Consider the following 24044-nt stretch of genomic DNA (forward strand, 5'->3'; position numbering starts at 1 on the left):
CATGACATGACAAGTATCATGAGCATTAATGTTACTTCAAAGTGTTGTTAATGTTCATGACACATCCCATGTCACTCTTATGTAGACACCTTAGAGTAAAGTGTTACCAATATTAGTGTCAACAATAAAACACTGATAAACTAAACTGATAACTAAACAATCTCCCTCTAGCTCTTCTTTGCTGGGTTCTTATCTGATGCCTATGAATGTGGCAAATTGTCAAAGAAGTGATGATCTTAAAGGGGTAAAATCACATGATCTGATCAACTGAGGATGTAGGTGATTTTACCATAGGTGGCTGGCATCATGAGGAGATGATTTAGGCACAAAAAAAAATTGACAAAATATATCTAAATAATATATTAAAACGACAGTAATGGCTGTTTTTAAACCATGAGGGAGTTCAGAAGCCTGTTGGTAAAAGTATTCAGATCCATTAGTAAAAGTACTAATACCGCACTGTGAAATTATTACATTATAAACAAGCAGTACTGAACGGGCCCTCGCAGTACACGCGTGTCGGGGCATGCTGCCATCGGGGTGTGTGCGTTACAGGGGCCAGTCTATACCACCCCTATGAATTTCATTGCCTTAAGTGTTATAGTGTGGCCACGGTACCAAATATGAAATTAGACTGCCACCACAGTACCACCTAGGGGCAGATCAATAAAACCTTAAAGGGTTATCCTCAGGAGGGCATTGACAATAATTGTACCAAGTTTTGTATAATAATGCACAAACTATCCCTTTAATCCTCATACAGTTTCTGAAGGAGGACTCTTAACTGATATGTATAAGTTAGAAGAGGCAGGTAGCAATGGTGGAAAGTAACTATGAATATTTACTCAAGTACTGGACTTAAAGTACAATTTTGAGGTTTGAGGTTTTATTAGGTAGTTTTTATTTTTTTTTATTTTTTAATTTTTATTTTTATTTTTTTATATTTTTGCGTTTCTGCGCATGCGTGGCCTTTTTACGCTTCTGCGCATGCGCTGCTTTCTGTCCTACTGCGCATGCGCGGCCGTTTTCGCTTCTGCGCATGCGCGTTTCCGGCGCATGCGCACTACCCAGAAAACTGCCGCGCATGCGCAGAAGCTCAGAAAGGCCGCGCGTGCGCAGAAGCGAAAGCGGCCGCGCATGCGCAGTGCCGCAGAAAAGCTGCGCTTTTCACCTAAGGACTTTCATAAAAATTTAAAAATAAAAAATTAATATAATAAAATAAATAAAAACTACCTAATAATGATAATGATACTTTCTCATGTGGTACAATATCTAAGCACTTTTTGCAATACTTTATATTTTACCAAATCAGTAAAATATCAGAATGGTTTAACCCTAGCTGAAAATGGGCATATTGAGAGGAAACTATTATTCTGTCAGTGCAGGCATTTGCCGTCATTTTGTTTAAAAAAAATAATGTAATCACTTGTTTTTATTACATTCACTAAGCCTCCTCTGGAACTGCATGGAGCCCCACCTCCCACTCTGAAAAGCTCTGCCCTCCACAATCCAAACTCTCAAGTGAATTATAATGATGACCTCTCCTCTAGCACCACCCTCAGGCCAAAAGGTAAGAAAGACTCATTCAAAGAGCAACTGAAATTCACTGTCAAGTATCTCTGACTTCATGCCACAGCTGAATCACCTTTGTATATTGCCAGATTTAATACCAATGTTAAAATTAACCATTTATTTCTCATGAGTAACTTTGCTCTCTATAAAAGAATCACAGGGACACACAGAGATTTTCAATTTTTATTGACTTTTTGGACAATTTCTTTTCCAGTGTCATCCATAACCGTTCACTTCAATGGTATTTGCATAATCTTTCATTCAATACTAGGAGGATATAAACCAAGGTAGGCTGATGCAAGATGTTGAATTAGCAGCTAGTAAGCTAAATCTGCACTCCTCAGGCAAAATTAAACTAATTACAATAACTGTGGCGGTAAATGTTCCGAGAGCTTTCAAAGGAACAATAAACATACCTTCCAGTTGTCCATTAAAAATGCACCTAGACATCATCTCTACCTGGTTTGTATCTTTCTAGTTGTAAGGCTGATAAAAAAGGGCCATTGCTATTTAACAGAACAATCTGCATAGCAATTGGAAGACAAAGGGACTGGACACTGACCCAATACAGAGGATGAATAACACAGGACATCACTAGACAGATAGTTGGCACAAGATGGTCTGCTCACAAACACAGTCGTTATATTTTCGTATAGTGATTTACTTTTGAATGTCAAAAAAAGTTCATTCAACAGTTAGTGTGAGGTTTGATACGTTGGAGCTCTAGGCCTAGTGTTGTAAGAAGTTTTTAGTTTCTGGCATGATCTCCAAGCATCTGGCAGTTTGAATGGGTGCCATTCTGCAGTGGCTGAAAACGCCTCCCCTCCCCCCTTTAGTAAAGTTTACCAATTTGTAAGGCTACAAGGTACGTGCCACTACTTGACCATATTCACAGAAGCACAGTTAACAAGCAAATGGAAAGATGTTGACAGAGGACAACCACTATAGTGTGCTTGAGAGCTAACGACTGACAAATTTTCACTCAGCTACATGAGTAAAGCAGGCGGGGGGGTGAGTTACTGAAACAGCTGGCCTCTTGTTGGTCAGGCATCATGTCTGAACATGTCGCCAGCAGTAATTCAATCCCTTTACCCCACCCTGCGAAGGCAACTAAGATCAGGGCAGCTCGAAAAAAACTGATGTCTGGCCACCTTTGAATTTGGTATAACAGTTCAAACCACAATGAAATGTCTGGTCTAATCAACACTTAAATGTCAGTCTTGTACAGACTGTGTAGACTTAACCGCAACATGTCACTTTTTCTCTCTTTTTTTAGTGTAAGACAGCATTATTTAATGCAGATACAAAGCTCACAAGTCAATTACAGTATCTGAAAGCACTTTTAGACTGATGAATCTGCGAGGGGCAGACCGGGATAAGTACACAGAGAAGGATGACATTCTCAGAACTGAAGACTTTGAGGGTCAGCGGTCAGTCCAGGTCAAGAAGGGGGGGTGATGAAGGGGAAGATTGTGTCCGGTTTAGTTCAGGCCCATCTGTAGCAGCATGGCTTAGAAGCGCTTGGGTCCCCAGGGAGAGGTCTTGGTTGCCACTGGGGCTCCAAAGCTGGGGAAATCTTCAGAGCTGCTCATATCAGGGGCCTAAAAGTAGAAAAAAAAAAAAAAAAAAAAAAAAAAAAAAAGGGATTAAGAGAGGGAGGTGTGACCAATTCTAATTTCAAACAGTGTCAGGCTCATGGGAAAAATGCTCACCTTCTCATTGCCAGTGGTCCAGGGAGCCTCCCTCACAACAAAGCCTTTGGATGGGCCACGTTGTTCATCCATGGCAGATGCGCTACCACCAGAGGGCCTCATGTACGCCATCTTAGCCTCATTCTCCACAACATCTGCCATCTGACAAAACAGCAAAATGTAGCGTTAATTAGGAAACAGTAAACATTACAGGTGTCCACTGTAAAAATGAAGTTATCCTGTGTGCTTACGTATTCCTCTTCCAGGTTAAGAAGGTGATCGATGGCTTCATCCACAAGCTCTGGGCGACCTGTGACTGTCACAAGGTTTGGGTCTGCAGCTCCGCTCTGGGGAAACCTGAGATCAACCTGGGGGAAAAAAAAAAAAAAAGGGACACCAAGCCATGTCAAAACTGGATACTTTCTTTACGTGATAAAACCAGGAAAGGGTTGAAAAGAGATAACATAACAAATGTGGTGACCAAGAAGAGCCCAAAGAGGCAGCCTAGGACAGAGCAGAGCAGCTTGGAATATTTATTTAATTTTTCAATCTATCAAGGTTGCCCTCTCATCACGCAAAGCGGTCTCATCATGAGTTTAACCTGTAGACTGTATAAGAATGGATTAAGCCTCCCACTGTACAAAAGTGAAGCCAAAATATACAAAACATGGCCGCTGCCAACTTGTGCTGGTAACTCCATTTGGAACCATAAGCCCCTTTAAGGCTGCCATTTGAAGCTGCGATATTTATGCCTCTTGGTCCTGACTTCAGATTGAAGGTAAAATGCCACAGTGATCCCAGCTCTATACCACCTCCGAAGGCAGAAACAGAGTCATTCCATTGACGAGACTGTTCGAGGCGGGATCAATGTGAACCAGTGGAGCCGGCAAGATGGAAAATATGTGACGCATCATCAGAAACAGGCCTCTCAATTGAGTCCAACAGTAATCGAATCATGTTCAGCAAAATGCAGAACAACTTTGCTCGAGTATGTAGAATCACTACAGAAACAGCACGACAACCCCTTTTGGAAGATCCTGTGGACCTTGGTACGCAGATAATGCGAGGGTCTCTGAGGGGGCCGACAAAACCTGTTAGAAAACCTGCAGAATATTTATATGACAAATACAGATTCTCAGGGGGACGAATGAGATCTAAATGTAAACATGTTGTGTCGTAATGCTACATTAATGTCACCAAATGGAGCCGTGCAGTTACAGTATGTATGTAATCAATATGAAAGTCCTTAGGTGAAATGACGGCTGAGCTTTGTCACGGCACATTTGCAGAACCGCAATATGAAAAGATCTATAGTAGAGTCAAAGTATCAAGTTCAGGCCCAAACACCAGCCTAACATAACCAAAGGACAATGTGGGCAGTAAATCATGACATAAAACCCACTTTTTGTAAAACAAAATTAAAAAAAAAGAAAAAAAAAACAAGATGTTGTCAGATCAAACACACAGAGGGAGTGTGACGCCAATAGTAGACTTTATCATTATGTTGTACATAGTATTAGTGTTTGCTTAGTGATGAAATCAGTAAAAGCTTGAAAAACAAATCTTAAGTTCACTGCTCTCAAGTGTGCTTGTATTGACCCATTTTTTCCTCCTGATGACAAAAAGTCTCATTCTCTCAACAGCCTCACCTTAAACTCATCCATGATCCTGCGGATGCCCTTGCCGCGGGCTCCAATGATGCGGGCATGGACTCTGCTGTCCAGGGTGATGTCCTCGGAGATCATCTCCTCCAGCTCATCCACTATAGCCTGGATGGCATCTCGTGCTGCTATGGCTTTGTGCTCATACCCTGTAATAGTAATCTGATCCTGTGGAGACACAGAAGCAAATTTAACCAAAATCATACAATTTCTCTGCTTTTATAGTAGGCATTTGTAACTTATTCTCCATTTGGGTATATAGCAATTATATGAACTGGTAGGTAATTGTGCTGATAAAGTACACAAGGTTCACCTTTTGCCTCCATCATTTGTAATTAAAAGGAAAGTGGTGCAGAAAAGCCGTACCTGGTTTTCATCATTCTTCTCTGGGAACTGGATGTTAACATCATGCTCAGTGCGGATGTTGGTTATAATGGCACCCTTGCGGCCAATGATTTTGGGGTGATACTTGGGGTCCACAGTGATGGTCAGCTTGAAGCTCCTGAGTGCCTGTTGAGAGGTTGATGTAAACAATACGATAATTAGAACTTCAGTGAGTCACCGAACATGAGAAATGTTAATAATTAAGCCATTTCCTCATTTGAGCTTATCATGAGGGTGACCTTTAATGTAATCTTAAAAAGATAATTGCTTCATAAGAGTATGTCAATCATCTACTAGGGATGTGGGCATTTGGAAGAAACCTGCCAACTCGAGCATCTATTACATTAACGATCAATTCATTGATATATCGCTGCATGCATACATGGGCAAAATAAAAGATATATATACACAGTACTGTGCAAGAGCTTATTTTGATAATGTATGCTTTTATTTTGAAAGGATGAAAGAGACTTGATCCTGTCAATCATAAAACTAAATCAACTGAGATTAAACTGTAAAGAAAACTTCAAGGAGTTCAATGTTTTGTGTTTTAGCCCCCTAAGAGGCATGATGTTAGTTTTCACAGTAATGTTGCATATTTAAATGTGTTTTGTGTTTAAATAAGTTTTGGATCAAATTAAACCTAGTAATTCATGCTAGCAAGGCTTGATACAGTATGTTAGTTTTGCTCAAATTAATACTCTTGTATTTCTGTGTGTTTTATAATTGTTATTGCAACTTTCAGTTTGCAAACTGTAGCTTTATCCAACTTCATTCTGAGCTCGTTGGCTTATTGACGTATGGCCGCAGAACTGAACGCTCAGCCGTGTTTCAGTTCAGTGAGTACTGATACGCAAAAATACACAGATTGATTAAAAATTCAACATGATCGACCAAATTCTTAACGGCCATTAATTGATGGATTAATTGTTCCCATCCCTATCATCTACACTGCAAGAATCTCACACTGGTTACATCCAAGTTCTCCACACGGTACTAACCCGATCCTCCTGCTCGGCCTGCAGCTCTTTGACACGATCCAAGAGGCCCTCTTTGGCGCGGTCAAGGTGATTTGCCAAGCCGGTGATGGAGATTTTATCAGACTGCTGCTCAGGAGCAGGCACTTGAATATTAACCTGGAGGCAGAAAGTGGCATCAAGCTCAATTTAGAAATAAAACAAAAAAAATATTATGCATTCTTGTGCCAACACAATGTCTTTTACGCATACCTCAAATTCATCCATCATCTTGCGAATTCCACTTCCTTTCTGTCCAATGATGTAACGATGAAGCTCAAAAGGCACTTCCACCTCAATTGTGACAGGAACCAAAGCCTACGGAAAGAAGATTGTTAGGGAACAGAACGACAATCTGGAGATATAAAATCTGAGCTCTAGGAGGAGTGCTACCTTCAGTGCTTCCACAGCAGCCTCGCACCGCTCTTTGCGACCAGAAAGCACAATCACGTCACACTTCTTGGGTGCGTTTGGATCAACAGGCTCCTTCACCTCTCCATTGGCCTCACCATTCTCCTGAATAGGGGCGTCTGCAGGAGGTGCTGCAGGTGCTGCTAAAAGAGTCAGGCAAAAGGTTGATGAGAACTTTTTAATTTCACCCTTGTATATCACCTTGAGCACATGCGAGTAACTTTTTTGGAGGACAGTCCTGACCATCCAATCTCACAAAAACTCGTATATGTCAATGATTAGCAACATAATTGAATGCATTTTTAGTTTTTGTTCAGGGTCCACTTATTACATTAAAAGGACAAAAATGTTATAAAATTGCTATTAATATAAAAAACATTATATATTAATAGTTTTCCACAGTCACAAGTTATTTTTCTTATACTCATACTTGGTAGTGTTGTTGGTTAAGAATTGTAACCATTTTACACATCTCATTCTCACTCTAAAAATGTGTGATTCTGAATGTACCTGTGGTTCTGAATAAACATTAAAAAAAAACATTTAAATGCTGCGAGACGTGATTTGTTGTCATCATCATATAGCGGTTATAATGGGTTTAATTAGGACACATTTGTTCCTAATGCTCCGTCTGCATTTGGGATACACAGTTTATTATAAACTGATTATACTTGCTGAGGGACAACTTTGAACTGCTGAAAAAGTATGTATTAATAGCCGAAATTATCACAAAAAAAGCCAAAATTGACCCTAGTGAGGCACAAGAGTCTTCACAGTGATCATGTGTTTACCTTGTGGGTCCTCACGCTCGGGGAACTTGATCTGTACATTGTGATCTCTAGTGATCTGCTGGATCCGTGAGCCCTTGGGACCCATGATAGAACGGTGGAACTTCTGAGTAATCACACACTCAATGGTCACTTGAGCATCCTGGAAAAGAGAATATTCAAGTGGGAGAAAAAGAATATGGTAAATCTGTTAGATTGGCCAGTGGTGGGCACACACACAATAAAGACCATCTTAGCAGAAAAAAAAAAAACTGTATCTACTAACCAAGTCCTCCACAATCTCCAGCATGCGCTTTTTGGCTGCTTCCACACATTCTTTGGCTCCTTTGAGGGTGACCTTATCGCTCTGAGTACCCGTGCGAGGGAAGCTCACCATCACACCACCGTACTCGTCGGCCAGGTCTCTCAGGACCTGGCCTCGGCGAGCCACAAAGTAGCGATGGTGCTTGGGATCAACGTTCATAGTATCCTCAACGACGTTGTCCTGTAACCAAAAGAATATATTTAAAAATCCAGGCATTGTAAGAGAACCAGTCTTTTCCCTTTGTCCTGCCATGTTCAAAACTCATTTGGAGTCTTACCAAACTCTTGATGAGTTCCTCCAGCTCCTTCTGGGCATCCCGCACTGCTTCTTCAGTGCCAACCACAGTGATGAGCTCCTGGTCTTTGTCCTCTGCGGTGGGGAAAATGATCCTGGCCCCGGTGCTGTCACGAACCTTGCGAATGTTTCCACCACCCTTCCCAATGAGGAATTTGTGGTACTCTGGCTTCGCACGCAGCTCCGCAGTGTGACTCTTTGTTTGCTGAAGAGAAAAAAAAAAAGTTGCAAAATTATTTCTAAAAACAAGAAATGCATCCCAAAACAACCTCAATCATAAAAGGTCAATGGATAAAAAAAAAAAAGTCCTTAATGCAAAGTGCAATTTAATCTTGAGGGAGAAAACTGCAGCAGGAAAAACAAATTTAAGCCTTTGCACACAAGCTGGCCGTTGTTATTATGACAGCTGAAAGGACGCTGAGAGAAGTCCTCAGCATGTGGTAATGTACAACCAATGAGGCTCTTTTCACCCGTCCCTCTGTGCCCCTGTCTAATGGCTGCCAGTTTAGCGAGGTCAGCAGAAGTTCAACTTTTTATCATTAGTGACATTTATACAAACCTTCTCCTCTGCCAGGGCAAGCAGTTGCTGCTTGGCTTTCTCCACCTCCTCTACAGGGCCTCGGATGGTGACCTTATCAATCCCTGAGCCCTCGGTGGGAAAGTGGATGTGCACGCCACCGCACTCCTCCATGATGGAGCGCACAAAACGACCCTTCGACCCAATCAGGGAGTTGTGCAGCTTGGAGGGAATGGACACATCTATCTCTGTGATGTTTGCCTGAACACAATAAGAGATTAATTAGGCATATGTACTGGATTTAGACCCATCTGTCAAAGCTTTGGAAAGACCAATATGCGTGTTTACCAGCTCCTTCTGAATGGCCAGGATGCGATTTCTTGCAGCCTCACAGTTTGCTTTCTTGCCTGTGATGACAATCATCTCGGAGTTGCTGTTCTCAGCGGGAAGGTCAATTTTTGTGTTAGTTTCCTCACGAATCTAAAGAAGGGGAAGAAAACATAACGTCAAGTCAAAACAGACACCCTGAAGAGCTCATTAAACAACATTTTACATTTTTTAAATTGCAAAAGCATTCATTTTTTATTCTTCATTCAGCCATCGGTATTGCTGCAAATACAGGTGCATCTCAATAAATTAGAATATCAGAAAAGTTTATAATGTCACTAATTCAATTCAAAAAGTAGAAATAACACATTATATAGATGCATTAAACACAGAATGAAACATTTCATGTCTTCATTTATTTATCTTAATTATAATGATTATTGCTTACATTTAATGAAGACCTAAAATTCAGACATGAACTACTGGAAATTGACTTTTCCACCATATTCTAATATATTGAGATGCACCTGTAGATTGACAGTTGTAAATTATTATGGCTAATTTAAAAAAAAATCTATATTGTGTGTACTACAATTAAACATAGGCAGCTTTCACCCCGATTTTAAAAGAAAATAAATAAATAAGAGGAAGCTGTTAGATGTAATAAAATATATATCACATTATATTATCTTACATTTATTTTATCAAGTCAGTTAAAGTCTGACCTTATAGGTTTAATAAACTCAGTCAACTTATTCCCAAACCAAATTTTTTTCTTTGAGCTAAAATGTAAACCTTTCCATATTATATATTTTCTATACATTATTTCTGTCCATTCAGTGGTGGCATACACCAGAATAGAATAGTTTTATTTGTCACTGCACAGCAGTACAGTGAAATTTAAAAGAGCAGCTCTTGTTTTAATGCAACAGAATACAATAATTTAAACATTGTAAAAAATATATATAAGAAAACCCATAAAAAAAGCACAAGAAGAAGAAGAAGAAGGGGGAGCAGCAGGTTTGGGGTATTTACAGGGACATAATGGGATTCTTTATTATAAAGTACCTTCTTGATATTGGAGCCTCCTTTTCCAATAATGTTTCTGTGGAACTGCTTGAAGATGGGGACTGAAAGAGAAAAGCTGTTCTCCACCTGACAAAAGGAATCACAGAAAATTAACACTTAACAGAATATGCTTAATTTGTCATCAATAACTACTTAAGTGTAGTTAAGAAAACACTATGTGAAGAGAACATGTAGTAAAGATTTACCATTTCAGCCACTATCTTCTGCATGAACTTTGCACATTTTTCCACTTCATTTCTTGGGCCTCTGAGTTGAACAATGTCGCTTTTTTGTGCTGGGTCGGGGAAATTGATGATGACCTGGAAGAAATGATTATACAGTTAATAAGCTGCATTTATTAGGTTCACTACAGACGAGCCAAGATATACCAGCTAACTCCAACAGTTACCAACTCACCTCTGGGAATTTGTCGCGCACTTCTTTTATCTTCTCCCCTTTTTGGCCAATGATGGCTCTATGAAAACGCTGTTCAATGATCAAGTCCTTTGTACGCTCGTTCTCCTGCAAGAGAGAGGGATGCATTTAATAACGGCACATCAGGGTACGATTTGCAGCATCTCGCCTGTGAATGTTTGTACCCACCATGCGTGACGCAAGCTCGAGCAGCTCCTTCTTGGCTTCCTGTACACCCTGGGGATCCCCCTCGATACGGATCAGGTTGCTTTTCTCATTGTCAGGGGGGATGCGGACAGTCACCTTGTGCAGCTCTTTGATGCGGTTGACTATAAATAAAATCAATAAGTATATGGTTTGAGAAGGATGCTGATGCTTAGGACATTAAAGCCCCGTTCCCACTAGACAAAAAGAAAAGTCACGACCACAAATAAAGTCTCTTTCCGGTGCTCGAACATTGTTACTTAGTCAATCTCCTTTAAACTCACTAACTTATTGGAGGAAATATATATTTTACAGTAACCAGCATAACATTTTCACTGGCCTCTGTGCTGTTTTCTACTGTTTACTGTACTGTTTTCTAACGTTTGTGAAGTTGAACATGACACCAAAAGAAAGTTTTTAGAAAACCCTGAAAAAAACAGAAAGGTAGAGTCATCTACTGGCAATGGAAAGGATCATATTGCCCGTTTTAAGTGGGTTTCTTCATTAAAAAAAACATTTTAAAAATCAAATATGCACTTATTTTGATGGAAGGGTATAAAATTGTACTTACTGTTAACACCTCCTTTTCCAATCAGGTGTCTGTGGAATTTGGGATCCACACTGATCTCCGCGTAGTCCATACGGCTTACCTTTTAGGGTAAAGGTAGACAAAAACAAGAAAAACATTGTAATACATCAACTAGATTGAGATTTATCCTTTATTAATCCCACAATAGGGAAATTCAACCTCAGCCTTTAACCCAACTTTTTTTTTTTTTTTTTTTTTTTTTTTACACTGAAGTGAACACACTATGCAAAGAGCAGTGAGCTGCACATTACTGTGCCTGGGGAGTAATGGGGGATTATGTGCCTTGCTCAAGGGCACTTCAGTCCTTGACCTGTCAGTCCTTGGATTCGAACCAGGCCTGTTACAAGCCTGATTCCTAACCTCTAGGCCATGGACTGCCCATACCATATATACACCTATACTTTATAAACTATAGCTTGTAAGTGTTGTTAAATGGGATTTACTCTCCATAAAATACCATTTATACAAGTATATCACACAATATATTTTGTAGCAGCACATGACGTCACATTATTATAAGAACCCCTTTGATTGGCATTTGGGTCAACGTAAAAGATGTAACTCGTTACTCACCAAATCTGTAACAATGATTTCGATTTGGCCCTGCACCATCTGCACGTCTTTGGTGGGACCCTCCAGGGTGATCCTATCTTCTCCCTCGGTGAACTCGATGTGCACCTGAATCCAAAAATGAATAAAATATAGTCACAAATTAAATCTAAAATGAGTATTTAATATGCTGAAGTGAGGAAATTCATTATTCAACAAACCTTGGGCATTTGTTGGGTGATCTTGGCCAAGTTCTGCCCCTTCTTGCCAATAATGAAACGATGAAGCCAAGAAGGAGCTGAGACCGAGGAAACAGTGTAGCTGTTTGCCTGCAAAAATGAAACTTCAAGTTACTCCTCGTCGCTTTAAACAATTACAATGTAAAAGTTCATCACTAGATCGTTTTCAAAGGTTCCACACCTTGGCATAAACTTCAGTGAGAGCCTGACCAAGACGGTCTGGCTCCCCACGAAGGATGACAGTTTCTGAGCTGCTGTCAGAAGGTGGGATCTCGACTGAGACACCAGTTTTCTCCAAGATCTCCTGCAGGGTGTTTCCCTTGGGGCCAACCACGTACTTGTGCTGAGACTTCTTCACCTCCACTGCAATGGTAGTGGCATTCTTCTTCTGCAATACAAAAGGCGAGTTGATCAGGGACTTATGCAACATTTAACCTACAAGGAATACTTCAAAACATCCATTTACAAATACAATCCATGCAGTATAATCCATTTATGTAGTCATATGCTCATTACTGCACAAATGCATGTTTTGTGGCTAAAATTTTACTTTTTAAAAACACTTTTGCCAGGCTAGCGTCTCAGACTTGAGAAAACACACAATGAGTTTAGGATTGTGAAGGATAAACCGATGCCACTGGATATTCGGTTTAACAAGTGAGATACGGCTGTGTCGGTATCAGCCTCCTCAATCGATACAAATCAGCCATGAATTCCTAGATTAAACGGTTGTGGAGTCATGGATCGGGTATCGCGAGACTTGGAATCGGTCGGTGGCTTCACATACTTACAGTTTGCATCAGAGTCACGAAAACAACATTGCATTGTGTATTTAAACTGTGAACTGTGTCCTGCTCAATTGCCTTTATATTACATAATTTTTTGTCATTAAACTTTTTATTTGAAGAAAAAAAGCTCATACATGTTGCTCTACATTTTGTAAACATGTCAGTATTGTCATCAAAACGAAAACGAAAAGAGAACTTTTTTTAAATAATAAAAAAATGATAATTACAAAATCACAATATAAGCCATAATAATGAGTTTATCTGCCCCATGTGCACCTTCCTTCATCCATGTTTTCTTCTGCAAACAGTATTATGGGGTGAATTTTTTTATTAGCCTATTCTATTTGTGTCTGTATATAGACTATCCAGGTGATAAATTCATTATTTAATATCCCAGAACACGATCGTGTCCGCTGAACACCGGCCAATGTTTTATTAGGTTAGATGATTAAAGGAAAATATAAATGATGTCACTCAGATCAAGCATACACTCAGGAATGATCAGCCTCACGTGGGACTGAATTAAAAGGACAAAGGATGTAAAAGTGTTTCTTGCTGACAGACTCTCTACCGTTTTTGTTTTTTTTACTTTAATAGTATCCATAATAAATCTGAATTTTGAAAGGGGAAAAAGCTTCTAGAACGATTTGTCTTTACATTATTAGAAATGTAGAAAGACATTTGTGGTCTTTTTGTTGTTCAGACCCACAATAAAACAGATTTTAGCTACATGGCGAATCAGAACATAAAATAGAAAACTTGTGAGTGAAACACTATAAAATATCTACAACAAATATTAACCGTGGAATTTTAAAAAATTGAATCGTTCTTACACTGTATCAATTTGTTTTTTAATATGGTATATCGTTTTTGAATCATATTGTAACCTGTGTATCTAGATGTGAATCGAATCGTTTATCACAGAGAGATGTGCAACACTAGATATATTATAACCCTGAATCATAATGTGTAGTTTGTGTTATATTCACTCCCTGCATGAGGGTGGTGCTGTTCACCCTGTGGTGGCTGGTGATGGAGTTTCCTTTAAAATGGCAGCCATCGAGGCTGGCTTCACTCCTCTTTTCCCTCACTACCCACTAGAATGTGCGGTGCTGCCTTAATGATCGATGTTAGACTGAATGTAGTCTGCTGACCTTTATTCTACTATATTGTTTTTACGGTATTGTGGTAGTTATAGGAGGGAGAAGCCATTTCTTTTTCATATCTTTTCTTTGTTTTGTTACAGAAGTGGGAGGGCGACCTGTCTTTTCTCCTGTTTCTTTTGAGAGTTAGGCAAGTCAGTTAATTCAAGTAAGATTGTTTTGTTTGTGTTGGCAATGCTTTCCCTGAAGCCGCATCTAACCTGGGTTACATAAATAAGTTAACTCTGTTTGGACCGCATCTGCTATGGCACTGGGTTGTCTCTTTATGCTATGCTCAGTTTTCCCAAGGCCGGGCACTCCATAAATTAAGTGCTTGCCAGTTTCCCTCATGTTTTCTTGTCGGGTAAGTGTATTACAGTGCATTTCTGGCTGACAGTTTCTTCACAGTGTGGTATTATAGAGTTCTCTTTACAGAAAAAAAAAACTTGCATTAAAACAACTACATAAATGTAAGAAAGTGGATTTGGTGCTAATTGCAAACTAGTTTTATGTGCAAGTGCCTTTAAATGCAAAAAAGATGAGCTCAGACGGCTCTTGGTTGAGAGGCTTTTGTTTACGGATCGGAATTGCAAGTTGGTGGTGCAAGCTAGGCACCTGGGAGTGAGAGCTTTAGTGCGGGAACGCCAACCTGGTATCACTCCCCTTTGCCTGCAATACTACAAAGCCCACACTCTCACCTCAGACTCTGACACCAGTGCATACTCACTGTCTCAGGGAATTCGTATTTACACTGCAGCCACTTTAAACTCAAGGATGTGTTGACTATATTGCTTGCTTGTAAATTGGTAGGAAAAGCCCAAGAGCTATATGCCGCCCTCAAACTTAAATTTAAACTGTGTTCATTTTTAAAAAAGTGAATGATTCTTTTAAACTGCCATACCAGTAGGATCTGCACCACAAACATCAGCTGTATGATCTGTATTAACACAAACTTTCCTTGGAATCACTGTGATTTTAGCGTACCTTGTCTTCATAAACCTTCTTGATCAAAGTCACAGCAAGGGCCACCTGTTCCTTTTCCCCAGTGATGACAATCTCTGTCTTGTTCACACTTGGAGGGGGGACATTAATGCGGGCACCGGTCTCCTGCATCATCTCTCCTACCACCTTGTTGTAGGCACCGGTGATGAATGGGTGGTACACCTTGTCAATATTCACCCTCTCCACAGCACGCTTGTCCTAAAAGAGGAAGAGGCGAATCGGGAACACTTTAAATGTATCCTACAGCTGAAATATTTGGAATGAATGTGAAAGTTGATGATCTCAGGAGACACTTACCTGCTCAGCAGAGATCAACAGGATCTCATGCTTTGCCTTCTCCAGGCCCTCCTTCGTACCAGAGATCTTAATCTGGTTACTGGTGTCGTCAGGTCGTGGGATCTGGATTTTGGTGGCAGTCTTGAGCTCGAGCTCCTGAAGCTTCTCCCCATTTTTGCCAATGACAAAACGATGGTGCTCCTTAGGGATGGCAACAGTAGCTGAGGCCTGTGGGGGGGGGGGGTAAAAATGTACAGTTAGCACCATTGTATTCAACTATTATACAGTTAGCATCGACAAAAGACGGATCTCTTGACCTGAGTCTGCAGTCGGGACACAATCTCCTTACGGGCCTTCATCACGGCATCCAATTTTCCAGAAACCATGATGGAAAGACCCTGATCTTTAGCCAAGGAGAGCTCCAGGTGGGCTCCGGTCTTATGCATGATGTCCACACAGACCTTGGCTTGGTCTCCTTCCCCAAACTGGTTGAGGTCCTTGTACTTGCGCTCCTCTAGGGGAACATGGAAAACCTATAGTGAGAGGGGAGGGAGAAAATATTTATTAGGTGATGAACAAATCAGGATTGCTTTGATAGACCTTTCAAAATAAAATAAAAATCCACAGTTTCAAACAATGTGTTTGGTTTAGTTTAGTTGCAGCCAGCCCTGAACTAATAAAGGAAGGATTCTGTGTGCATGTTGTATTTATATGCAAGAAAAATGTATAATGGGTTTCATAAACTAGCTGGATGTCCCCACATCACTTTAGTCAAGTTATCTCAGTCTCCCAGTGGGATATTTGCACATCTCAATGGCTTTTGTCTAGAATAAGAGAGGCGAACCTGAACAGAATTAAAGGCAGCCAATAAAAATACTTTGAGCTTCAAATATTACATTATATAATTATTAATATACACCAGTAAAAAAAAGCATTTCTAAACACACAGTGTGCCAGTGTTTCCCTACTTTACTTGTGCCCCCTTAAAATAAGCACTCAGTCCACTTACACCTTTCCAAAAAAAAAAAAAAGAAAAGAAAAAAGGATATGGGCTTAGTGGACAAACTGATATTTCTTTATTTTAGAGTAAAAAATAAATGTATCCAAGATACATTTTTTAATTTATTATAGATTTAATCACCTTGTGACCTCCAGACTGGCAATCACTGGAGCATGCTAGAGGCACCAGCAACATGCCACTGTACTGTATGCTGTACATTCCTTTACCCTAATGTTTAGTTAAGGGGCCTCTTTACAGCAGATATTTTGACATGTCAAAAGCACTGCTGTGATTAACATAAAAAAACTACATTGCATTCCCTTCTGGTGTCTTGAGGCCGACTCACGGTCATGGCATACTGAGAGACTTCTTTCCATATTTAATGTTATTAGTTGCACCTGTGTTTTCCTACCATTACAAGTGAAAAAGTCTGCAGTGAGAAAAGGTTTCTTGGGATAAAGAAAAAGTTGGAAATTCACTATTCATTAAAATATCTTGTATTTTGTGTTCTTATGAAAAAATAAAAAATGTTTTATTTCAAATTCAATGAATGCACTTGTGGTACGCCAACACAGGTGGTTTTAATTATTGCTGCCTCATTAGTCCTTTTCTCAGGACCATGTGGGCATGTACACACTGTACTCACTGCCCTGCACTGTTAAGGCTAATACATACTCCGCAATAACAGGGAAATTTGATTTCTCTCACAGGGCTGTAAGAACAGAATGATGTCATGTTGTTCGTCAGATTTCTCTGTTCTTGACACATTGTCTGGGCAGAACTTTGTTCTTGTATGGTGTACAAGAACAATTGTTTGATTGGTCAGAAATTTGTATTTGAATGAGACGTGTGCTGCAGTGCGAGGGCCCTATGACGACTTCCCAGGAGGTCTGCAGTGGAGTTTCCCGTGAATTATGAAATGTCCCAGCCAGAAATAACTTCTTTCTTGTTCTTGCCACCTCGAGAACAAGAACAAATTTCTCTGTTCTTGTACAGTATTTAAAGGGCTATAGGGCAGGTCAACTTGCAACTTTTTGTCCTTTTTGGTAAATCTTGATCTTGGTGAGCTCATAATTCCCAGCACAGCTCTGCCCACCTTGAACCTGAGCAGAGGTCTGATCAAATCAGCTTAACTTAAAACACCTGTGTGAGTACGCAGGGCATTAAGTTAGCCTTAAAAACCAGCAGGGGGAAATCAGTTTTATCAACAGAGGCTCAATATAATGCAGTGCAAGAGACAAAAAAAACTGCTCTTACTACTCTACATCTTTACATATTCAGTGGAACATGTTGAGGCATGTTCTTTGGGAAATGGTGAAATGCATTCTGGGAAATGTAGCAGACCACCAACTGAAGAAGCAGGAGAAGGCGGATGTGGAAGTACAGTCTAGGGATGGTAATAATTAATGGATGATCCATTAATGGTCGTTAAGAATTTGGTCGATCACGTGGAATTTTTAATCGATCTGCTGTTTTTTTATTTTATCTATGACTGAGTATCAGAATTCACTGAACTGAAACACGGCCGATCGTTCAGTTCTGTGGCTGTACGTCAATAAGCCAATAAGCTGAGAATAGACTTGGATATAGCTACAGTTTGCATAATTTGATCTTCCAAACGCCCATCCCTAGTACAGTCTAACTTCCACAATGAACACAAATAAAGACTCAATCAGTAAATTCAGGTACTTGTCTACAAAAGGTTTCATTAATGAGCGAGTAACTTTGAACATGTCATACCTGGGTGATAACAGAAGACTTGAGAGGACGGATCTTGGTCCAGGCGTTGGCAGTCTCCTGGGTCCCCTCAGGTGAGGCGGCCTTCTCGGGCAGAGGTGGGAAGGCATCCTTGTAGGTAGGTAGCGCTTCCTCTTCCCCTTCAGCACCGGGTCCTGCCCCAGCAGCTGAAAAACGGAGGGGAAAAAACATGAGCCACTTATGGCTTTGTGATTGCATTTTAAAGTTGTACTCGAGATGTAAAACACTTACCACCACTCTGCTCTGGCAAGAGCCCACTGCGGTGCTCATTGAAGCTTTCCTGCGTAAGTACAGCGACTGAGCTCATGGTCAAAATCCCACGTTTACACAGAGTCCGGGTGTGCCACTGTAAGGAGAGTTTGCAATATTTTCAAAAAGGTACAATCAGCTTTTTACTATGAGTAATGGGGCAGATTCATTGAGTCCAAGTATTCAATCTCATCATTAAATTCAAATAATTATTTGAAATCAATCTTTCAGGGGCTTTTTCAACTCAGCAAAAAAAATTCATAATTTCCCAAAGTAGTCTGTTGATTTCCTCTAACAAGCTTGTTATACAAATGTGAAATAGAAATGTCAAAGGATTGTAAATGTTTCGTGTCAGTTTAACCTTAATAATAAATCAACAATTAGACATTTTATAAAATTTCTATCACAACATATTTATATAATTTACTGCTGCACATTGTTTTGCTTACTTTGTTTTTTAAATATATTTTATATAGAAACGCGTCTTTTTTGTATTGTTGCTCTACAAGTTAATATACAATATATACTGAAAGCTTATTTTACAGTTTTATATTGTAGACTAGGTCATAATTATTTTTTTCTCTACAATTTTCACTTGAAATTGTAATCTTTATTTTGCACTTAAGTTCTCAAAAAATTGAGCAAATATTTTGTCATGTATTCAATTCCCACAGGAGTATACGAACGAAAATAGCCCACATTGGCCCTATGAGTGACAGGGATATGAGAGGCTCCATATTTAATGATTGAAAAACTGATTTGCATACACTGGTTTGTCATTTGCTAAAACTAGATAAACAAGGCCCCTGATTGAAAGGTGCCAAATAGGAATTATTCTCTGAAATGTCACATGCACAAAGTTAACCATGTTATAGTTTATCATAGGTGGACTTTGTATTGCTCACTATCTAATCTACCTTTATCAAAAGAAGCCATGTGTCTCGCAAATAATCTTGTCACATTATCGTGTCAGCACTGTGTTAATGTATGCTGAGACTGCGTAGGGAGTAAAGAGATAATTAGCCTTAGCACCACAAAGAAAACACTAGTGTGGGCAGGGCCACAGCTACAGTACATCTTGTCTTTCTGGAAGAAACCAGTTTGTCTTCTGTTTGACAGTCTTTGTCCAGAGCTATTCTAAGAAGTGTAACCTAGTGAGTAGGCTGCAGGGTTAAGAGGATTTTGCCCCACTGACCCCTCTGTATGTTTATGCTGGACAGGATTAAAGTAAAAATCCACAGAGAGAAAAGTCAGCCCTGAACATGAATTTCCAGGAACGAAAAGCATGAAGCCAATCCTCTCATCTATGACATTTATAAAAAGAAAATCCTAAAGCTATTTTGATTTCTGAATAAATTTCAAGTGTTGATTGAGAGCCATTAACAATAATTACTTTCACTCTGCAAGGAGTGAAACAAACAAAGGAGTGCTCCGACTGAGGCTTGATTCCACTTCACTGTCAATGATGAAACTCAAAATCTCATCAGGAGTCACTGCTCTGCTTCTCTGGCTGGCAGAGAAACTTAAACACTGGCCAAGAGCAGAGGAATGTGAAATGTTTTAGGGTGGATTTTGCCCCCAGGCATGCCTGAAAGTCATCTGAAACTAGTAGAGGTTCCCACATGTCACAGATAACTTGTCGATATTAAAATGTTGCACCACAGCCCAGGCAGTGGAGGGAAATTTACTTTTGGTGTCAACATGGTAGTCATCAGTCTAGCAGCCAGCCAGCCAGCACCCCCCTACACATTTGAGACCACCCTTTCAGTGGCCTCTTCCTTGTCAGGCTTCATAAACTTAAGGCTTTTCTGCCCAGCACTCATTACTGTTTGCAGAGCCTGTTACCAATTCAAGTGTGCAAATATCCCTCATTTAAAGATTAAATGAGAAATTTAATAAGGATTTCATTATATGGATGACTTTGAAGCAACAGTATTTTAATTTTTGGAGGTAGGTTGTTGCAGCTTTGCTGACATTTTTGTGGCAAGAGAAGGTGTACAGCATGTCAAAGTCAACCAGGATCAGGGTAAAACAAAGCCACGCCAAAGCTAAACAGACAGTTAAGCACATGCTTTATGCAAATTACTTAACAGGTTACAGGCCACATTTAAATTCAATGTCAGTTTCAGTACTTTGTAAGTGTGATGACTAAGGATTTTTTCAAGGTTTTTCTCTCTCCATAATAGACTATAATACAAGTTCATCAAACAGATCAGGCTTTTTTTAAGTTATTCTGTATTTTTTCCCCAGTTGATTCGGTTCCATAAAGCAAATTAAACATAGTTCCCGGCACCATTTAAGAAAATAACTGAGCTTGAACTATATTGAATTTGTTTTATGAAACCGAATCAACTGAAAATGAGAGACACACTAACCGGGAAAAAGCCTGACTTATTTGGTTAACTCGCTTGATGAAACAGGCCCCAGATATCCTTGGAGACTGAACATAAAACAATGTCCATTGCAGCCTGCTTTCACTTGAACAAACATCAAATACTTGTGATCTAGCTCATTTCCTTTAAATAGAGAGAAGTGTTTGGTAGATACATGGGACTGTGTAGCAAAATATGTCTTTTTCATGTCATGACAGTTTTTCAATTTACTATTAAGTTCTAACACCTCCTATGCCCCAAAACGGAAGTACAAAGCATGAATAAGACTCTGAACTTCCAGATTTGCAGGACTGATGCTAAATGTTAGTAAGAAAACCTAAGCATCTATGCAAATCTGCTCACCAAAAGTGCAGAAGCTTTTTTTATCCACATTCTTAATTATACCTCACTACTACAGGGCCAATTTTCAAGCTGTGGTTGGGGTGGGCAGAATCACGTTTAGGGTAAACAAGACAGCATGCTGCTAATTGCTTAAGATGGTATTAGTGTCAGTGCTTATAATGCTAATAGTTGTGACAACTTACCAGCTAAATGGTCAGTTACCAGATAATCCGTCCTGTTAGATGAAATTTCCCGTCAGCCTGCCAGCTTTTGCCTAAACACCAAAAATGGGAGAAAAAAAAAAAAGATCAGCAGCAGAATGGCATCTTAGTTTTAAAGAACGATAAAGAAATCAATATTTCAGTGACTTTGCTGACTGGCTACTGCAAGGTTAGGTTTGAATAATAATCTAATAGTTTGTATAATCAACTGGAAATAAGAACATGCATATGGATTTATTTGTACATCATGTCCTGTGAACTAAAATTGCTTAGAAATGGTTAATGACATACCAATAAGGGCTAGTTCAAGAACTAGCTAAATGGAAACATCAGAGCACAAAAAAATACAAAGTCACCTACACTAAACAGAAGCAGCTGTTGTTGAGGCCCAATTACGTTTTTCAATAGTAGTGCTTCCAGTAAGACCGGTGGGGGGAAAAAAAACTCATATACTGCCAACTCAGACAACCGAAACCATCTAGAAATTAAGAAGTATTCAGATAAAGTTGATGCCAAGAAGCGCATTACTGAACTCCAGTAAAGTATAGGTGCAATTGGAGCTCACTCTCCTTGACAAGCATCTGGCTTCTATAATTGGATACTGTCCTGTCAAACAGAAGGACAGACCTGGCAATTAATGAAGCTGCTGTGGGGTGAACCAGGTAAATAGGACATTGCTCTCTTACGTAAGAGCTGGCAAAATCCACACAATAAATGTTTCTTAATAACAAAGTGTGATTATTAAAAGGGTGCATGATTTGCATGACATGTTGTGTGAGAGGCCTTTTAAATATTTAGCTTTGTTTTACTAGTTTCCCAGTAGAGTCAACAAATTTCTCTCACTTCAGAGTGTTAATAGATGGTTTTAAGTTACAACCTGGGTCAGAACAGGCTACAGTGTCTGGTAAAGGGTTAGGCCTCCTTTCGGTGCCTACTCAACAGTAGGTGCTAAACAGGGTGTTAGTTCTTATTTTTGGTGAGGTTATTTGTTGGGTTCCATTTCACAATACTAAAATAGCGAATATTGTCAATGTCCTTTATGAAGTGAAACTCAATGGCTTAACCTGCTTTGTATAAACTACGATACGTGTGAATTAGCAGACAGTGATTGCTGGTTGTTTTTGCCTAATCGACCATGTCACGAACGCAGTTTTACGTACAAACTGGTGATTAATAGCTACATTAATCACGAGCTCCAACCACATAAAAACCACAACCACACAAGGCGGTTAACCAACGTAGCTTGATAAAAAAAAAATAGCGTCATATGATCGAGACCTACGAGTTCGTTCACGTTAATGAGCTGCTAACAAGTTAACGCTGACGTCTAGCTAGTTAAATGTGCATTAGCTGTAGCATGACAACCTCCCAGCCTATATACCGGTATACTCAAATCCCAGATTAAGGATCTAAGTAGCTGGTTAGTGTGAGTGCTAGCTAACAAGATATCAAGTTAACTAGCTGACACATTACAATTAATGCTAGCTACCGTGATGCTGGCTAACCATAAAAATGGACCGAGAACGAGACAAACTTACGTGTCAGGGACACTAAGAAACGTCGGGTGTTGAGCCAATATGTGTGCCTCTTCGTAGAAGGAGACTCTTTGGTATCAAAAACCACTATAATGTGGATTACTAGCTCCAAACCCCCAAGCTAAAGCTAGATAGCAAACTTGCTAAAAACTTTGACTGTGGTGTGACTGTGACACGTAGCTCCTCGGCTTTCCCTGTGCTATGAACATATACTGTTTGGTTTCACTCACTTTCCTATTGCAAAAGAAAACCAATACTATATCATCAATCTCATGATACAGTTAGCCAAATGGCATATAAATGTCGTTACGTTAATCAAAAACCTATCTTTCTTGTCTTTGAAAATGAACCCAAACAATATAATGAGTCTATTAAGAAATATAATACATGAAAGCTATAAAAGACCTTTGAATTTATGTACACTTTACTATGTTTTTGTATGAAAGCTGGCCTCTGTATTGACGGCGTTTTGTTGGTGTATTGTCTTGTATTGCACCATGTTGCTTTAATAAAGTTTAAAAAAAAAACGTAGCTCCTCGGCTAGCTCGGCTCACTCAGACAACTTCAGGCTGTAACCTCAGCCAGCTAATGACATTAAGCTAACAGTGGATTAAATATTTAAACCTCGGAACAACTCGGTCACACACACACACACGCTGGAGTCGAGTCAGTTTTTTTATAAGTTAGCCGGCGTTTACACGGTCGTAAAAAGTACAAGTTGAACTGTAGCCGTAGCTAGCGAGCTCGTGTTAGCTTGCAGTTTGTTCTGGTGGCTCGCTATAAGTCCACGTAGGCATACAGCTGAGCAGGAGAAATGACACGGAGTCAGGCCACAACACACTGTAACGTTTCAGACACACTGTCTCCAGCCAACAATTACCACACAACCACCAATAAGACACGTAGACGCCATATACGCAATAGCAATACAATCGCGTTCAGTAAAAGAAAACTGTGGAGTACTTACTTATTTTTATGTTCTCGTCTGCCCTGAAGGTGCAGAAGCTGAGATGAAATTCCACTGGCGAGAAGGTGGGATTGAAGCCTGACGGATATATACCAGTGCCGCCCACCAATCATATCCTCCAACGTCACGTCAAAGAGTCCGATTACAAATAACTTCTTTGCATTTGCAGCAGTGACACACATAACTTGCGAACTTTGATTGCGTATGAAGATAACATGGAAGATAAAATGCGGTTAGTGTTGTGTTTCCTACACAATGCAAAATCCGACCTGAGCCCAGGATGTGGTGTATTAACGTCTAGACGGGACAATTTATACACAAAAAATACAAGTGAGGTGGCAAATCGTCACACTGTTAAAATAAT

At 39.8% G+C, this 24044-nt stretch overlaps 1 protein-coding gene across 2 annotated transcripts; it reads right to left on the reverse strand.

Moving 5' to 3' along the window:
- Nucleotides 1-1741: 1741 nt before the first annotated feature.
- hdlbpa (high density lipoprotein binding protein a) lies at nt 1742-23766 on the reverse strand. Of its 2 annotated transcripts, none has more exons than XM_059340908.1 (28): nt 23681-23766; nt 21161-21231; nt 18226-18340; nt 17977-18140; nt 15554-15769; nt 15258-15464; nt 14943-15158; nt 12210-12416; nt 12011-12118; nt 11814-11918; nt 11223-11301; nt 10637-10776; nt 10451-10555; nt 10240-10353; nt 10034-10120; nt 8987-9118; nt 8681-8899; nt 8105-8326; nt 7789-8007; nt 7527-7665; nt 6718-6875; nt 6538-6642; nt 6310-6444; nt 5291-5434; nt 4913-5092; nt 3515-3631; nt 3285-3425; nt 1742-3173 (listed from the first exon to the last, which is right to left on the reverse strand). In XM_059340908.1, the coding sequence occupies exons 3-28, from the start codon at nt 18299-18301 to the stop codon at nt 3084-3086; spliced, it is 3825 nt and encodes a 1274-aa protein (XP_059196891.1). In that variant the 5' UTR covers nt 18302-18340; nt 21161-21231; nt 23681-23766; the 3' UTR covers nt 1742-3083. The 2 variants fall into 2 exon arrangements, with proteins under 2 accessions (XP_059196891.1, XP_059196890.1); XM_059340907.1 differs by having other exon boundaries at nt 6718-6878.
- Between the last annotated feature and the right edge of the window lie 278 nt (nt 23767-24044).

Source organism: Centropristis striata, chromosome 9 (assembly GCF_030273125.1).
Source record: "Centropristis striata isolate RG_2023a ecotype Rhode Island chromosome 9, C.striata_1.0, whole genome shotgun sequence".
Classification (NCBI taxonomy): Eukaryota; Metazoa; Chordata; class Actinopteri; order Perciformes; family Serranidae; genus Centropristis; species Centropristis striata.

Bases quoted from the DNA above. Each gene is read 5' to 3' on its own strand.
- hdlbpa (XM_059340907.1), bottom strand. From the start codon at position 18,301: ATGAGCTCAGTCGCTGTACTTACGCAGGAAAGCTTCAATGAGCACCGC. The intron at 8,900-8,986 runs GTAAACACGCAT...TATTGTGTTCAG, and splicing joins TGGCCATTCAGAAGGAGCTG to GCAAACATCACAGAGATAGA. The intron at 8,008-8,104 runs GTAAGACTCCAA...TTTTGGTTACAG, and splicing joins AGGAACTCATCAAGAGTTTG to GACAACGTCGTTGAGGATAC.